Raw genomic sequence first — 17,111 nt, forward strand, 5'->3', positions numbered from 1 at the left:
GCCTGCAGGGCTGAGGGACGGAGACCTCACTCAGGAAGCCTGGTTAGGCTCAGCCTCCCCTGCTGCCATCCCGTAAATCACCACCACGCAGAGCGCCGCACCCACACCATCACCACCCATGCCCGGTATTTATGGGAGTCACTTGATGGTCAGCACCTAGGTTACATCATCTCCAAATAAATGTTTCAGTTACACACACATACATACACACACACGCACACCCGTCAGGAATCTTCCTCCCCAGCCCACTCTCAATTTGGTGGGCGGTCATTTATGGAAGAATCTGCTCTGTGCAGTGGATTGAGAAATTGAGGCTTAGCGTATCGGACAACTAACATTTTTCCACTCGTTTAAATAGTTGCAGCCCAATCAGAACAGAAATGTTCTATCATTCTAAAATACAGCTAACAGAACAGAAATACACTGATGATTTGAAATCCTCCAGTGAAAATGTAAACCAGCTGGCTTGACTCGGCAGAAATTTTGTATTTTTCCTTGAAATTACATTCCATTCACTTTCTTAAGGAATGCTACATGAATGCAATGTGTCCCTATGTTTGCACTTCTCATTAATTACTCATAATTCTCTGTGACACAAATATGCATATGAACTAGAATTTAGAATATCCTGTATCTCCTGTGACCTTAAAATTATAAATGAAAATTATTCTACAGTGAAGAGAGATGAGTAACCCAGAGCAACAGGAAGGAGCAGCCTGTCCCTCCAAAACACAACTGGGATGAGCAGATGCCTCATTTTTATTTCCTTTGAATACGAAGGTACAGTTATAAAGAACTTTGAAGCTTTGTAAATCCGCTTTGGAACAAAATGGGGCCCAATACACTCAGTGAGGGCTCCTCCCTCGCAGAGTCCCCTCCTTCCAGACCTTCACAAAACCAATCCACTGCTGCTTCCTTGTTCCTATTATTCCTTGTATATAATTTTCAAAGAGTTCACTGTGCCAAAGAGCCTCTTTTAACTTACTTCCCTTTCTGTACCTGCTGACAACCCTTGCTGAGGGACGTATAAAGTGGTATAAGCTTTCAGGAACAATTGGGACACGAGAAAAAAAGACCAGCCGAGAATTTCAAATAATTTATCCTAAGGAAACATGAGTGGTATACAGTTGTATACTTCATGTCCAAAAATCAGGACTTGGTTAAATAATATACACCACAATCAGGCAAGGCAATAATACGCAGCTATTTGACAATGTTGCAGAAAGAGAAGAAAGATAGATTCTTGGTGAGAAAATCAAAGGGCAAAAGTATACATGGGGCAGGGGAGGGTGGAGCTCCGTGGTAGAGCACATGCTTAGCATGGACTAGGTCCTGGGTTCAATCACCAGTACCGCCACTTTAAATGAATGAATGAATGAATGAATGAATGAATCCAATTACCTCCCCAACCCCTCCCCCCAAAAAACTAAATTAAAAAAAAAGTATACACAGAACAAATGCTACCTTTTATGCAAAAGTTGTGAGGGAATAAGAATATATATTTAAATTTGCTCACATTGTATAAAGTAACTGGGAAGATTTTCAAAACATCAGGGAAGGAGGCAGTTACCCGTGGAAGAACGGAGGGTAACTTGTAGGCAGATGGACAATGGGTGGGAGCAAAACTTCCCCCTGGTCTCTTCCTACACACACATCCAACCCCTGTGAATGTAACACCTACTCAAAAAATCAAGTTCTCACTGCTCCATGTAGTATTCACGATGCCAGACACATTCACGATGCACTGCCGAGGGAAAAGTGCTGTCAGGTAGTTTCACAGAATCATTCCATGATACGTGCATATTAAAACAAAACATTAGAAGAAGTCATCTCTGGGTTATGGAATGTCAAGACTTTTATTTCTATTTGTAGTTCTTAAAAGTTGACTCCCTGAGTGTTCTTACTCTGAACATGTGTCGTGGTAAGGCAGGAAACGTTAAAACCGTAATAAAGATCCCTAGTCTCTGAATGCTGTCTGGCGTTATCTATTACAGAAGTGAGAGGTATTTATCTGATGGGTTTGCCTCCAATCATACAAACATACAGGGAGCTATTTTAGGGGCAGAAAGCGGTCAAAACTCAGTCTTCCACACCTTCCCAGGAGTTAGAGCCACGGAACATACAGGTTTAAAATGTGATCATCCAATCATTTTGGGAAAGAGAAGATAACTCCCCCTTCCCTCGAGTCTCCAGACACCCCTCCCGCTTCATTCAGTGGGGGACGCCCGCGGCGCCTGCTGCCTCAGAGGAACAGCTTGCAGCCCATGGTCCTGTTCAAGTTAAAAACTAAGAGGACAAGTTAAAGAGCTCAAGCTGCAGCCCCTGCTTCATCGCGGGGCCCCAGCCAGGCCTGTCCTGCAGGAAAGCTGCGCTCACTCCACGGTTAACACGGGTTAGCACAGGAACACAGGGGCCGCCGGCTTAGCCTCAGTGGGGCGGCCACCTGAGAGAGGTGGCCGGACCCCCAGCATGTGGCGCACGCTCCGTGCCAAGCCCACCAGGCCTCGACCTTTGCTTTCCATAACAGCAAACAAGAGTTTCACAGGGCGATCAACCTCCCGCAGGTAAGAGAGATACCATGGCTTTCAGTCTACCCTTAGAATACTTTGCTACAAGTACCCTGGCAAAGCCGTCCACTTAGCAAGTCCTAAACAGAATTCACATATTCTCTTACAAAGCGAACAGTCCGCAGTCCTCTTCTTTCTTTTGCTATATACACACACTGTATGCATCAATACCAACGATGTATTAGAACTTTAAAGTGTGGCTATTTTAATTGCAAAAATTAATTCAGTATTGATATTTTAGTCTGACCTTAGCTCCTGATCTGTGATGTGGGGCCTCCCCTTGCCCCAGTGAAGGTAAACCTACCTAGAGGACAGGCAGTCACTTGCCTACAGCTCTGTAGACAAGGTGTCAGGTGTCAGGAAGACGAGTAAGGAGACCGCTAACTTCTCGCGCTCTCCTCTCGCAAGGCAGAGCAAGGTAAGAGCATGGGGTCTGGACCCTGACTGCCTGGTTCAGAGTCTCAGCTCTGCCACTGAAAGTCTGCATGACCTTGAGTAACCTACCCAACAGCTCTGTGCCTCAGTTTCCCTATCTGTACTATAGGAGCTTTTAAGGAAAGTCAGCTCATAAAGATTGCTGTGAGAGCTGAAAGAGTTACTACATATAAAGCATTTAGTACCTGATGTGGCAGACATGTGCCAATGGGAGCTTTTAGCAAGTTCTTCTGACAGTCCTTGTAGAAATGTCAGTCCACTCACCTAACAACTGTTTATTGAACATGGATGGCTGAGTGCTGGCTTTAGAATAAGCTGTTGAGTATAATAAGGAACCTGTCTCTAGTAAGGATCCCTGCTCTCCAGAAGGGGAGCTAAGACACAAACTGTGAGAGCAGGAACAGAAATGGGAAGACCACCATTACCATTTAAGAAAGGTGCAGAGGGGGAGACAACCAGGAAGGGAAGACCTGGGAGGTGGCCTCTGACCTGGGCCTTGAAGGATTGGAGGGCTTGGAACTGCAGGACGAAGGAACTACAGACAGTGGAGACAGCATGAAGGAAGGAAGGCTGGCTTGAGATTCGCACTGTAAATCTGTTCGTCTGCAGGGCAGCGTCTGGGGAAGGTAAGCTAGAACTCAAGTTAGATGGTCATCTGGAGCCACACTATGGAAGTTCTTGGATTCCAGACTAAGAACTTCAGAATTTTGTTTTTAAGTGATGGCAGCCTCTTAAAAGTAGTATGATGAAGAAATCAAAGACGATCAAAAGGGAAATTAAAATATCTAGGAACAAACAAAAATGGAAATGTAGTTGACCACTGAATAAATGCAGGGTTTACAGGCATCAACTCTCCATTCAGTCAATGATCTGCATAACTTATCGGCCCACTGAAGATGTGGTTATCCATATCTGCAGTCCTACATCTACAGATTCAGCCCCCTAAGGACTGAACAGTAGTATGATACGTATTTATTGGAGAAAATCTGCGTCTAAGTAGACCCACACGGTTCAAACCTGTGTTATTCATGGGTCCCCTGTACTACATACTAAAATTTATGGGATGCAGCAAAAGCAGTTCTAAGAAGGAAGTTTATAGCAATAAATGCCTACATTAAGAAAAAAGAAAGGTCTCAAATAAACAACCTAAATTCATACCTCAAGGAACTAGAGAAAAAATAAAGAACCAAACCCAAAGTTAGCAGAAGAAAAGAAATAATAAAGATTAGAGCAGAAATAAAGGAAAGAGAGACTAGAAAAATGATAGAAAAGACCAGTGAAACTAAGAGCTGTAGTTTTGAAAAGATAAACAAAGCTGACAAAGACTAAGAATAAAAAGAGTCAAATAAATAAAAATCAGAAATGAAGGAGGAGACAGTACAACGAATACTACAGACATGCAAAGGCTCATAAGAGACTACTATGAACAGTTATACATCAACAGACTGGGGAACCTGGAAGACATGGACAAATCCCTAGAAACATACAACCCACCAAGCCTGAATCGTGAAGAAAGAGAAAATCTGAACAGACCAATAACAAGCAAGGAGATTTAATCAATAATCAACAGTCTCCCAGTGAAGAAAAGACCAGGACCCGATGGTTTCACAGTGAGTCCTACCAGACGTTTAAAGAGTAACTAGTACCAATCCTTCTCAAATTCCTTCAAAAAACTGAAGAGGAGGGCACACTCCCGAGTGCATATTCCAAGGCCAGCATTACTTTGGCATCAAAGCCAGATAAGGACACCACAGGAAAGTAAAATTACAGACCAATATCCATGGTAAATGCAAACGTAAGAGTCCTCACCAAAATACTAGCAAACCGAATTCAGCAGCACACTGAAAGGGCCATACATCATGGTCAAGTGGGATCTATCCTCACTGTGCAAGGATGGTTCAACAGGCACCAAACAATACACCACATTAACAGAATGAAGGCTAAAAATCATACGATCAACTCAGTAGATACAGCAAAGGCATTTGACAAAATTCAACATCCTTTCATGATGAAAATTCTCAACAAATCAGGTGTAGAAGGAGTGTACTGCAACAGTATAAAGGCCACGCATGACAAGCCCACAGCTAACACCACACCCAGCAGTGAGCAAGACAATGATGCCCACTCTGTAAAATCAGGAACAAGACAAAGAGGCCTACTCTTGCCACTTCTATTCAACATGGACCCAGCCAGAGAAACTAGGCAAGGAAAAAAAAAAAGGCATCCAAATAGGAAGGGAAGAAGTAAAATGGTCTCTGTTGCAGATGACATGATCTTATATATAGAAAACCCTAAGACTCTACCAGAAAACTGTTAGAATTAGTCAACAAATTCAGTCGAGATCTAGGGTACAAAATCAACATACAAAAATTAGTTGCATTTCTACATACTATTGATGAGCTGAAAGGAAAATGAAGGAAACAATCTCATTTAAAACAGCATTAAAAAAAAAACACTTAGGAATAAATTTAACCAAAGAACAGAAAGGCCTATGCACTGAAAACTCTAAGACACTGATGAAAGAAACTGAAGATGACAAACAAATGGAAAGATACCTTGTGTTCTTGAATCGGAAGAATGGACGTTGTTAGAATGATACTACCCTATTGCCACCTATAGATTCAATGCAATCCCCATCAAAATTCCAATGGCATTTTTCAGAAATAGAAGAAAACCCTGAAATTCATATGGAACATGGTCTGTGGCTGCTCTCGCCCCACAAGGGCAGAGCTGAGGAGTCACAGGAGAGATGACGCGGCCCACAAAGCCTTTTTCCAAAACAGTCTGCCAGCCCTGCCCTAGACAGCGAGCTCCTGATTCTCCCACACGGCTGCCCGAGCGTTTACTGAGGACCGGCACGTGGTACAGCCTCCAGCATCTGCTGAATAATGAATAAATGACAAGAGACCACTGGATCTGAAAGCAGTCAGTGACCTCCAGGAAGCGACTCAGGAAGTGTTTGGATGCCAGAGCGGTCAGAAGGGAGGCGGCGGCAGACACAAAATAAAAGACTCACACGTGGAGGCATGGGAGCGGCTCGGCTCTGACCAGGAGGTAGAGAGATGAGCAGAGAGACGTTCTAGGGGGCAGGTGTTCTCGGGGGGGCTGGAGCAGCTCACACCGGATCCCTGGATCTGTTTGAGACCAGCTGCAAAATGAACATGGAGGAGCTGGGGGCTTAAAGAAGAGGGAAAAAGAAGTGAGAATATTCAGAAACGTTTATGTGGGGGAAGTGGCTGGAAGTGAAAGAGGATGAAAAGGATCGCTGGGCAGAGGAGGTGGGTCCTTAAGAGGCCGAATAGCACGAGTGGACATGCTGACCCAACATGCACGGGAGCCAGGCACGTGTGTGCGGTCCCGCTCCTCCCTCAGGGGCGTCTGTGAGAAGCTCGTTTCCTTGAGTGCAATGTATTGCCACGAGGACCCAAGCCCGAACAGGACTTCGGATGAAGTGAATCCCCAGGCATCTGTGCTCTGCTTTAATTTTCTGGCTCAAAGACAATGGCTAATTCAGATTTCATCGGCCTGGAACTGACACTTGATATAGGAAGTTCTCAGGCCCGACAAGTACGCAGGACCCCTTTCATTATTCTTAGCAACGATTAGGCAAATAAAGGACTTGTATTTCCTTAGAGTGGGGTTCTGTACCAGAGGGAGGAGTTAGGAGCCAAGGACAGAAAGGCTAGAGGACGTGAAAAGACGTGGAAGGATGTGTAAGGTGTGACCTCGGATTCGTATCATCCTCAAGCCTCTTCTCTCATTGCCGCCCCCCTCACCAGCCCTTCTGACCCACCACGAGAGAAGAGAGGGACAGTGATGGTCAAAACGAAGACAGTCATGGATCTCTTAACCCAGAGCTTGCATTTCTCTTTATTTTTACTGGTATCTTACTCTAACTGCCCCAGTACTATCTGTTTCTCATGACTCCGTCAGTGGGGGAAACATTCTACTACTGGTAGTACGCCGGAGCAAGAAGCTCTCCTGACAGTGTTTGCACATTCGTGGGGAAAGCTCTGGAGAAGTACCTGAGTTAAATGCATGCCCTGAATCTCACTTTCACGGGGCCCAGCCGCCCACTACGCGCCCCAGCCCGCTCGCCTCCGGCTCTCCTAGACGGCAGCCGTATTTCACCAGATCCGAGACTTTCTTTTCACATTTTTTACATCTTTGAAATCAGGATGCTTTTTAAAATTGATGGTGAATATTAATTTTAATCGACAGTTTGTTTCTGAGTACAGATGAAATAATGCTATGTACTTATTTTACTTTTACGTTTTACGTTCATTTTGTCTCTTTTATTTATATAGCCAATAGAATAGAGTATTTCAGAACACTCCTCCCTCATGAAACCTGCAACGTCTCCCCGGTCCCCGTTCCTCCCACTGCGCTGCTACGCTGAAAACAGGGAGCCGGTCAGAAGGACCCTCAGTCGTGCCTCCTGCCTGTCTGCCTGCATCCGCACCCACACACCCTGCCTTCCTGCCTGTCATACACCTCAGGGCTTCAAAGAGTAATCCGGGCCCCCAGGGGGGTCCCGAGGTCCTTGCCGGAGTATGTGAGGTCAAGGCTATTCTCATGATAACAGTAAATCTTTACTTGCTTTTTCGCTCTTGTTCTCTCACAAATGCACAGCAGAGTTTTCCAAAGGACATGTGACAAGTGACAGAGAAGCGGGTGCACTACAGAGGCAGATGAAGGTCCAGCTGCCTCCTATTAATAAAGTCAGACGTTAAAGAGATTTGCAAAGATGTATAGCAGTGCCACCTCTTTTGGGTTTGAGAATATACAGTTATTTTTCACAGAAATTATGTTATTTGTATTAACATGAAATGGTTTTTCTTAAAAATATGAATAAATATTTTTAAATGTCTCAGCTGTCATTTCTAATACTGCAAATATCAATAGCTATAAACCACATAAACCGGAATCTTTGAGGTCCTTAGGGAGTTTTAATGTAAAGGTGTCCTGAGGCCAAAATGTTTCAGAACTTCTGCCCCAGATAGACGACCAATGCTCCCATCTCAAGCCAACTCCTCCGCGAGTGCCAGACCCCATCCTCTCTCACACATTGGTCCACATTCCCTTCCCCTCGGGGGATTATTCCTATTTACATATAAACATGCTGTTCTCTATTCCAGCTTTAAGACAAACAAAAACTCTTCTCGACCCCACATCCCCTACCGGCTCCTGCCCCACTTCTCTGTTCCCCTTGGCACCAAACTTCCTCAAAAAGAGTTGTCTTTACTTCCAAGCTCAAATTCCTCTCCTCCCATTCTCTTAAATGCACTCCCATCAGGTTTCCAAACCTCGCATTCCAGTGGAAGTCCTCGCTGAGGTCCCCAAACGCCCCCTACATGCAGCCAAGTCCCAATTCAACACGAGGAATCACTGTCTTCCTTGATGTGCGGGCAAGCCCTGCTTTGCACGGTTCCGATGAATTTCAGTTCCCACTGTTTGGTTCAATGACCCAGCCCTGGGCAACATGGTTCAAGTGTCAGTTACCGCAACTTATTAGCTGTGAGTATTTGCAGAAAGCGCAAATTCACTGTCAGGTTTTCAGTCCAAGAATCGTAACATGAATAACAGATGCGTCATGATCTGCAACAATCCTATCACTTCTGTCAGTGACTGGTGGCCGGTGGCTGTTTTTCGGGTCACACACAGACAGCAAAGCCTGCAGATACGCTGCCTCCTTTTCTCTCAGGGATAAACCCAAGTGACATTGTACAAAAGCAGATAACTGACGGAGGGGATTGGCCAACAGTGTGGCAAAGAAACAAATGGTGATAAAGCTAGAAGTAAAATTCAAGTCCCACACAAAGGACTTGCAGAGGAGCGAGCTGCCTGTTGCTGACACCCTGCCGTTCCCTGGACTCTCGATACGCTGCCCAAGGGACTCAGGAAGGAGGTTTATTGACACAGATGAGGGAAGTGATCGCAGTGCAAGGGATGAAGACACCCCAGGCGCCAGCCAGAAACGTCACATTAAAAGAACTCTGAGATATTTCACTGTTACTAACGGAACTCGAGGACATATTTCACAATGCTAAAAGCAAAAATAATAAATCGTTGGAAGTTGGTCCAAGCTTAGAAAGGAATATGACAGTGTGCCAAGGCATCAAAAAGATGTTCGCTCTGCACTGTAAGTTATAGGACAACTGGAAGGCAAGCACTGTTCCAACGACCCTTAACACGTTTTTCACAAAGAAATAGAGCACTTTAAACTCTCCATGTTGCCTATGTTTTGAATTACTAAATAAAAATCAGTTTTACTATTTATTTCCCTACACATTTATAACCATCAGAGTTTTTCATGTTCTGACAGTTTTAACCGTTGCAGAACAAAAGTCAAGTTCCCCATCAGGACCAAGGCTGTGTGCGCGGCCACGGGCACAGTCCTGCACTAGTGTGTGACCGCGGGCGGCTGCACTCTGTCCACCTGCTTTCCAGGATGCACCTGCACCTGCTTTCCCACCTGCCTCTCGGGTTGTCCTCTTGGTCTCCCTCCCCAGCTCTCAGTGCTGAGGGGCCCCAGAGGGCGACCCTTGGAGCCGGTCTCTCTCCTTTACCTGCAATGATTACCCCGGAGATTTCACCCAGTACCTTGGCTTTAAATATCATCTACATGCCAACAACTCCCCATTTCTGTCACCTGAACTCCAGACTTACGTATCCAACAGCCTGTTGCATATCTCTACCTGGGCATCTGATAGGCATCTCAAACCTTGTCTATCCAAAACTGAAATCCCCCTGCCAAAAAAACCCTCCTTTCCCCACAATGTACAACTTCCCCATCTGACAATGGCCTCTCCTTCCTTCCAGGTGCTCAGGCCAAAAACCTGAGTCATCTTTAACCCCTCTCTCTCTCATCTCCCCTGTAGAGTCTATCTGAAGTCCTACTGGCTCTGCCTGGAGATACACCCAAAATTGGGCCAGGTCTCCCCCCATCACTGGTGCCCCCTGGCCCACACACCACCTCGTGCCCACACACCACCTCTTGCCCGGATCACCACAATATTCTCCAAACTGAGCTCCCACCTCATCTCTTCTTAACACAATAACCAGTTCTTTTAAAACATTTGTCAAATCTTGCTGCTCCTCTACTCGGAATCCCCCAAATGGCTCTTCATTTCACTCAGAGAAAACCCAGTACTTTGCCACAGACCTCGCAGGTCCTATACCATGTGACCCCTGCTTAACCTCCTAACTCCAGCCGTCACTCCCCCTCCTCTCCCTCACGCACGGCAGCCACGCTGCTGGCCAGGTCACCTGAGCACGCCGGGCAGGGAGCCGCTCAGGGTCCAAGCACCCACCACCCCCTCTTCCCAGAAAGCTCTCCCTCCAGGTGTCCACACGGCTAACTTCTTTACCTGCAAGTGTTTGCTCAGTGTCACCTTCTCAAGGTGTGACCACCTCCGCCAACCAATCGCCACCCACCCTCACTGTCCGGAACCCTGACCACCCTTGCTTCGCCCCATCTTCCCACAGCACCTGTCACCTAACACACCGTGTCATCTCCTCACTCGTGCTGTTTACTGGCTCTCCCCCACCGCCCAGGAGGCCAGCAACTTCTTGTCCATTTTGTTTACTGCTAAAAAGCCCCAGGGCCTAGTGACAGTGTCTGATACATGCTAGGCATTCCACAATTATTTGCTAAATAAATGAAATTGAAAAAGTTCTAAGTCACTAGTCATTATATTGGACTCAGGGACCTTATGTGTATATCTAAGGACTCCATTTGGCGAGGGAGATCTGAAAATCTGAACGGTGATTACCCATTCGTTCTATTAAGAACTATTTCCTGGAGAGCTCGCTGTGCCAAAGACAAAATGGACCCTAGATGGTCAAACGTACTTTCCCAATTCCGGGGCAGGAGCTTCCCGCTTCCGAACGCGGCTCTGCACCGACAGGAGTGCCTCCGGCGAGTACTGGGCAGCGTTGCTCTCCATGTATTTCAAAACATAGTCGTCTGCATCAAGGATGACGAACCGGTGGCCAAACACTGGGGAGAGGGCAGAAACGCACTCAGCTTGGGTGTGCTTCCATCAGGCAACCGAGAGTAAAGTAATGCCACTCCTCCGACGACAGGTTCACAGGTGTGTATTTGTGACCTTGAGTCATGACCTTCCAACAGCTCTCGAAATTACCGTGCAGTAGGTCACTCAGCTTAGGAAGCTCAAGTCTACGTCAGTAGCCAAGAAATGCAACCAATTCACAGTTCTATTTGATAAAGGAGGAGACTAAGACTCACGTTTAACATGTCAAACTAACTGCCTCCTACAAGGGTTACTTGAATTAAATTCCAAATAAGAAGAACCTGCACACTCACTTAGCAGGCAAGCAAAACCGTGCCGAGACCCACCTTCAACCACAGCCCCAATGAAGAAGTCGCTGGGGCCGTAGTAGACGGGGTTTTCCGCAGAGGAGCCTGGTTTGACAACTTTAGTTCTGCCAAGGTACTTGCCCCCAATGATACCAGAATTGCGAACAGGAGGCTCAAAGATACTGATCATGTCCGTGGCTAGAAAATAAGAGAAGACAAATCGGCGGTCTCTATCTTCTGGGATGGGGGATTCCTGGAAAAGTGAAGAAAAGAGGATATTATGAAGGTACATGGTATGAAATGCCTACAGGGACCAGGTGTACAATGTAAACCTAACACATGGAGAACATAAATGCACAGTACGGGGGGTTCGGGGGGCCTGGAAAGGACACACCTCCTCCCAGGGAGGCTGCCCCACCTGTGTGTCACCCCTGCCCTGTGGGAAAAGGCCCAATGCTGCTAGATCTTCCAATTTTTCCTGAGCAGATAGAAACCCGCCTCACTACATAAAACCCCTGGTTTTAAAATGTTGACTTCAACTCTTCAAAAGCACCAGGCAGGCCAACCAAAACACACACGTGGGCCACCGTCTGCCCACAGGCTGACACTGTGTTCAACCCCAGGGACACTCAATGGTTATGCTAAGTTTAGTTCTTTAAACAAATCCATTTCCATGTGTGATTTTGAAAAGGAAATTTAAGAAGGGAAGAGGGAGTACTCTAATGTCATGGAGTTGAAAGGGATTCTGGGAAACTCTGCCGCAGACAAGACTTCCTAAATCAAATCACTGAGAGAGCCCATAGCCCTTAAGAAACAAATTCCAGACTGAACAAGCATAAACACAGACAAGCTCATCCCTGACCCAAACCCTCTCACACCACCACTTCAGCACGCATCTTCTCATTATTCAGACCAGGGAATTCTCGGTGTAATAATTTCTCATCTCCCGGAGAAAGTCATTGGGTTTCCTCTTAGTAAAATAATTTCATCAGACCATTCCCTACCTAACAGTCCTCCAACTTTTTCCACTAGATACATTTATCATAAAAAAATTTTTTTTAAAACAAACACACACAGTATAGTTAATAAAAATCAAATCACACCACCCCTCTGTTCTCAAACATCCAGAAGAGCTCCCATCACATTCAGAATAAACACAAGCTCTGAGCGGGGCTCAGGTAGGTGTACAAGGGGGCTGGGGGACGGTGGCAGTGGTTCCCCCTGGTGCAAAGGAGTATTTTTAAATTAAAAAAAAAAGTTTTTTATACAATGGAATACTACTCAGCCATAAAAACCGACAACATAACGCCATTTGCAGCAACATGGATGCTCCTAGAGAATGTAATTCTAAGTGAAGTAAGCCAGAAAGAGAAAGAAAAATACCATATGAGATCGCTCATATGTGGAATCTAAAGACTCATGGACAGAGAATACAGGCTTGTGGTTGCCAGGGGGGTAGAGGGTGGGAAGGGATAGACTGGGATTTCAAAATTGTAGAACAGATAGACAAGATTACACTGTATAGCACAGGGAAATATACACAAAATGTTATGATAAATCACAGAGAAAAAAATATGACAATGAGTGTGTATATGTCCATGAATGACTGAAAAATTGTGCTGAACACTGGAATTTGACACAACATTGTAAAATGATTATAAATCAACAAAAAATGTTAAAAAAAAGTTTTCACAGGGAAATATATACAAGATCTTGTGGTAGCTCACAGCGAAAACAAAAATGTGACAATGAAGATATCTATGTTCACATATAACTGTAAAATTGTGCTCTACACTGGAATTTGACACAAAATTATAAAATGACTGTAACTCAATAAAAAAATATTTTGCCATTTTATTATGAATTTCTAAGTTTATTAGACTTACAGAAAAGTTGCATAATAGAGAATTTTCGCATGCCCTCACCAAGCTTCCCCTAAAATTAACACCTCACATAACCACAGGACACGGGTCAAACCCAGGAAGAGCAGCGGCGGTACCGCTTTAAACAAGCGTCCTCTCTCACATTTCACCTGCTTCCACTTCAGTTCTTCATTTCTCTCTCTTCAGTCTCATCCGATTTGTGACAATTCCTCAGTCTGCCCTTGTCTTTCATGACCTTGACACTTTTGAGGAGTATTGGTCAATTATTTTGTTGACTGTCCCTCATGCATCTCATTTTTTGCATCTTTGGCAAAAATACCACACACACACAAAAATTCATGTCCTTCTCAGGGCATATTAAGGAGTTCAAGATGTCAACACATCTTTCTATTGGTGATGCTGACCTTGACTGCTTCGTTAAGAAGATGCCTGGTGGGTTTCTCCCCTGTAAATTTACCATCTTTCCCTCTGCAGTTATAACTATCTTGAGAGAGAGACTTTGAAACTATGAAAATCTTGCTTCTCCCCAGAGGTTTTCCCACTAATTTGAGCATCCAAGGATGAGTCCTGTCAGCAACAAGTACCGCTGTGGCGTGTGCTTCGTGGTAATTTTTTACTGCCCTCTTCTACATTTATTCATTGAGATTCCACTGTACGGAGCAGCTGTCTCTTTGCGGATGTGTATCGGATCACTGACGTCCTTTAGAATTATGGGCACATGACGACAGTAAGAAGCAGGTCAACTTTTAGTTGGTTTTATTTTTAAATTCTCTCCAGGCTTGTGACTCACAGTCTCTGTGACCTGCACTCTGGGTGACGGTTCCCATCACCCCCGCTCCGGCCTCGTGGCCCTGGTTGCCCAGCCCGGCCCCGTCCCCACCCTTGGCTCCGCCCCGGCTTCCCTCCCTGCTCTGCTCAGCTGTGCCCTCCTCAGGGAGGCTTTCCCTGAGTTCCCGAAATAAATGCGCCCCTCCCTGTCCCTCTTTCTCCTTGCTTTACCTTTTACAGCACGTGTCACACTACCTGATATATTTTATGATCTACTTGCTAATCGATTAGAATGTCCCCAACTGGAACATCAGCTCCATGAGGAAAAAGATTTGCACCTCGTTCTCGCCCTAGAACCATGCCCAAAGCAGAGTTCTGTAAGATTTGCTGAATTAATAAATTAATAATTAAATACACACGTCCTTCTATACAGACATGTCTTGTACAATACAAAGTACATATAAAACTATCAGGGGCCACAAAATAAACGCACTCATAATAAATTGTAAACAGAGGCTGTAATTTCTTCTTAACAAACCCCATAGATTATACCGTCCTGCATGCTCCTCGCAAGGATCTGCACGCTGCTTTGGAGATCACTGCTCACGCCACGTTTCCTACGCTCTCCCAGAGCTTCTGCAAGTCAGCACCCCACCCTGAGCCCGGATATTTCCCCAGCACATTTCCAGTTAGGCACCAGTGCCTGTTTCCCCAGCACACATCCAGGGTCTGCCTGGACTCAGGGAACTCCACTGCATTTGTCTCTGATTATGCCTCCAGCTCACTCCCTAAATTTCCACCTTTTCCTCTGACATCCCGCCGTCTCAGTTTCAGGCACCCTTTCCTTCGTCCTCCAGAGCTTCTGCGGTGAACCAAGTGGACACGCCCTCTACTTCACCTTCACAACAGGCAGGAAAAAACCTTTGAAAATTACCACGACCAGAATCTCACTTCTTCTTTTCTTGCCCGTAGGAAGATACCCGTTACCTCTTTACTAATGGTTCTGCTGGTGTTCTATTAGCATTTTTGGGTTTTTTTTGCTATGAACTACGACACACACACAGAAAACTGCAAGGAACCAATAGTACAGTTCAAATAATTTTCATCTAGTGAGTAACCACATAACCACCACCCAGGTCAAGAGACAGAACCAGCAACGCAACCTAAAAAGCACCCTCCCAACCAGGATCCTATCCCTTTCCCACCATAAAAGCCATTATCGTAAGTTTTATTATTTTCTTTAGTTTTACCACAAAGCAGGCGTCCCTACACAGTTTTAGTTTTGCCTGTGTTTTTTCAGTCTTCATATATATGAAACTACATAATATGAAGGTATTCTTTGGTGTCTGGGTTCTTACATTCAAGCTCATGTTTCTGTGATTTATCCTTGTTATTTGCAGCTGCAGTTGATTAATTTTTATGGCTGAGCAGAACTCACATCGCTGTATAAATATGCCATAATTTATTTATCCAGTCTCCTATGGATGGACATTTAGGTCTATTTTTGGCTATCGTAAATTATGCTGCTATGAATTTTCTTATCTCCGATGCACAGAGTTTACTATTTTTGGCAGAATCAAGATACTTGATTACGCCAACCTCTCTTCCAAAGGGAGGGTGTCACTGGCCGTCTGAGATTTCCCCCTGTTCCGTGTTCTCACCAACATTAACCGTCGTGGTTACAATCTGGACCTCCCCACCACGAAAGAGGCTGAGCACCTTTTCACATGCTTACTGGCCTTCTGAATACCCTCTTCTGTGAAATGCCTGTAAATCAAGTTTCTAACTTGTTTTTAAAACCGATTATACAGTGTCCTTTACACATTCGAGATGTAAGTTCTTGGCTGGTTTTTGTAGTAACATCTTCTCCCAGTCTGACTTCGCTTTTTTTTTTTTTAACTGTCTTAATAGTGTTTTTTTTTTTCATTTGAGGAACAGAAACTCTCCATTTTAATGTAGCCAAATTTATTAATTCTTAAAGCAATGATTGGTTTTTGCGTCCTGCTAAAGACGTCTTTCTCGAGTACATGGTTAAGGTTATGTTGTCATTAAGACGTTTGACTGCCTGGCCTTTGACATTTAAATCTTCAGTCTCCCCAGAAATCATTTCTATTTTTGGTGTGAGGTGAGGGTCAGATTTTCTTCTTTTTTCCCACATGGAAAGCCATTGTTCTGATATTTACTGAGAAGACCTCCTCTCTCAACCAGGGCCAGATTCGTCATACACCCTAAGTGTGTGAGGGCCTGTTTCTGGGCTCTCTGTCCCACTCCACTGGTCTAATAGCCCATCTTTGCACCAATACCATACTGACTTCATTACTTTACATGACGCTTTAATATACTGTGATATTCCGTTGAGCAAATCTACCAGTCTTCTTCTCCGGAGTGTCTTGCCAATTCTTGATGCTTTCCTGGGAAATTCCTTTTACCCTCTGTTTACTAAGAGTTTTGCTTTAAAACCATAAAAGACGAATTTTATCAAATGGTTTTCTATATCTAATTTTTTCTTGCATTCTATTACACTGATAGTTTTTCCAAACTGAAATCCTTTTTGTGTGTAGTTCTCTACTGAAAGTATCAATCTTATCTTTATCTCCTTAAACACAGTAAGTACAGTTTTTTTGGTTTGTTTGCATCTGATAAACCAGGATTTGACGCCTCCGTGGATCTATTTCTACTTTCCCTTGTTTCTGCTCATTTCCCTCACATTGTCTTGCCTTGTGTCTGGACACTGTGCTATGAATACTGTTTTCTGAATCACTGCCATACACTGTGTTTCTTAGGTTGTTTGTAGAAATAATTTGAAGCCAAGGACGCTGCTATCCTCAGAGAATTGATAGTTGTTTCTGCCAGACACCTGGGAGCATTAATAACTCAAAATCATCTTAATCTGATTTCCATAACTGAACTAATTCAGGGATTGAGATAATTCAAAGGCAGACAGTATTTCCTTCAAGCATTAGTCATGCACAGACATCAGCACAGAGGTGCTTCTGCCCTTGACAGGCCCCAGACTCCAACGTCTGCCTTCACAGTTCTCCTTCTAGAATCAGCAAACATTCTCACGGAAAAATGGCCCCTTCTGCCAGGCTCACCTCTCTGGTTTTCAGTATCCCCCTGATTCCTGCTCAGCGA

General features: G+C 44.7%; 1 protein-coding gene across 2 annotated transcripts in view; it reads right to left on the reverse strand.

Annotated features, from left to right (window-relative positions):
• The window catches only part of EFHC1 (EF-hand domain containing 1), a 46,514-nt gene that overhangs the window by 1,857 nt on the left and 27,546 nt on the right, over nucleotides 1–17,111 (reverse strand). For both annotated transcript variants that reach the window (XM_006211535.4, XM_072944815.1), the window contains exons 8-9: nucleotides 11,365–11,578; nucleotides 10,857–11,004 (exon numbers count right to left, since the gene is read on the reverse strand). In XM_006211535.4, the coding sequence (XP_006211597.1) occupies nucleotides 10,857–11,004; nucleotides 11,365–11,578 (362 nt within the window). The remainder of the gene's footprint in view (nucleotides 1–10,856; nucleotides 11,005–11,364; nucleotides 11,579–17,111) is intronic.

The sequence above is a fragment of the Vicugna pacos genome, chromosome 20 (genome assembly GCF_048564905.1).
Source record: "Vicugna pacos chromosome 20, VicPac4, whole genome shotgun sequence".
In the NCBI taxonomy this organism is placed as follows: Eukaryota; Metazoa; Chordata; class Mammalia; order Artiodactyla; family Camelidae; genus Vicugna; species Vicugna pacos.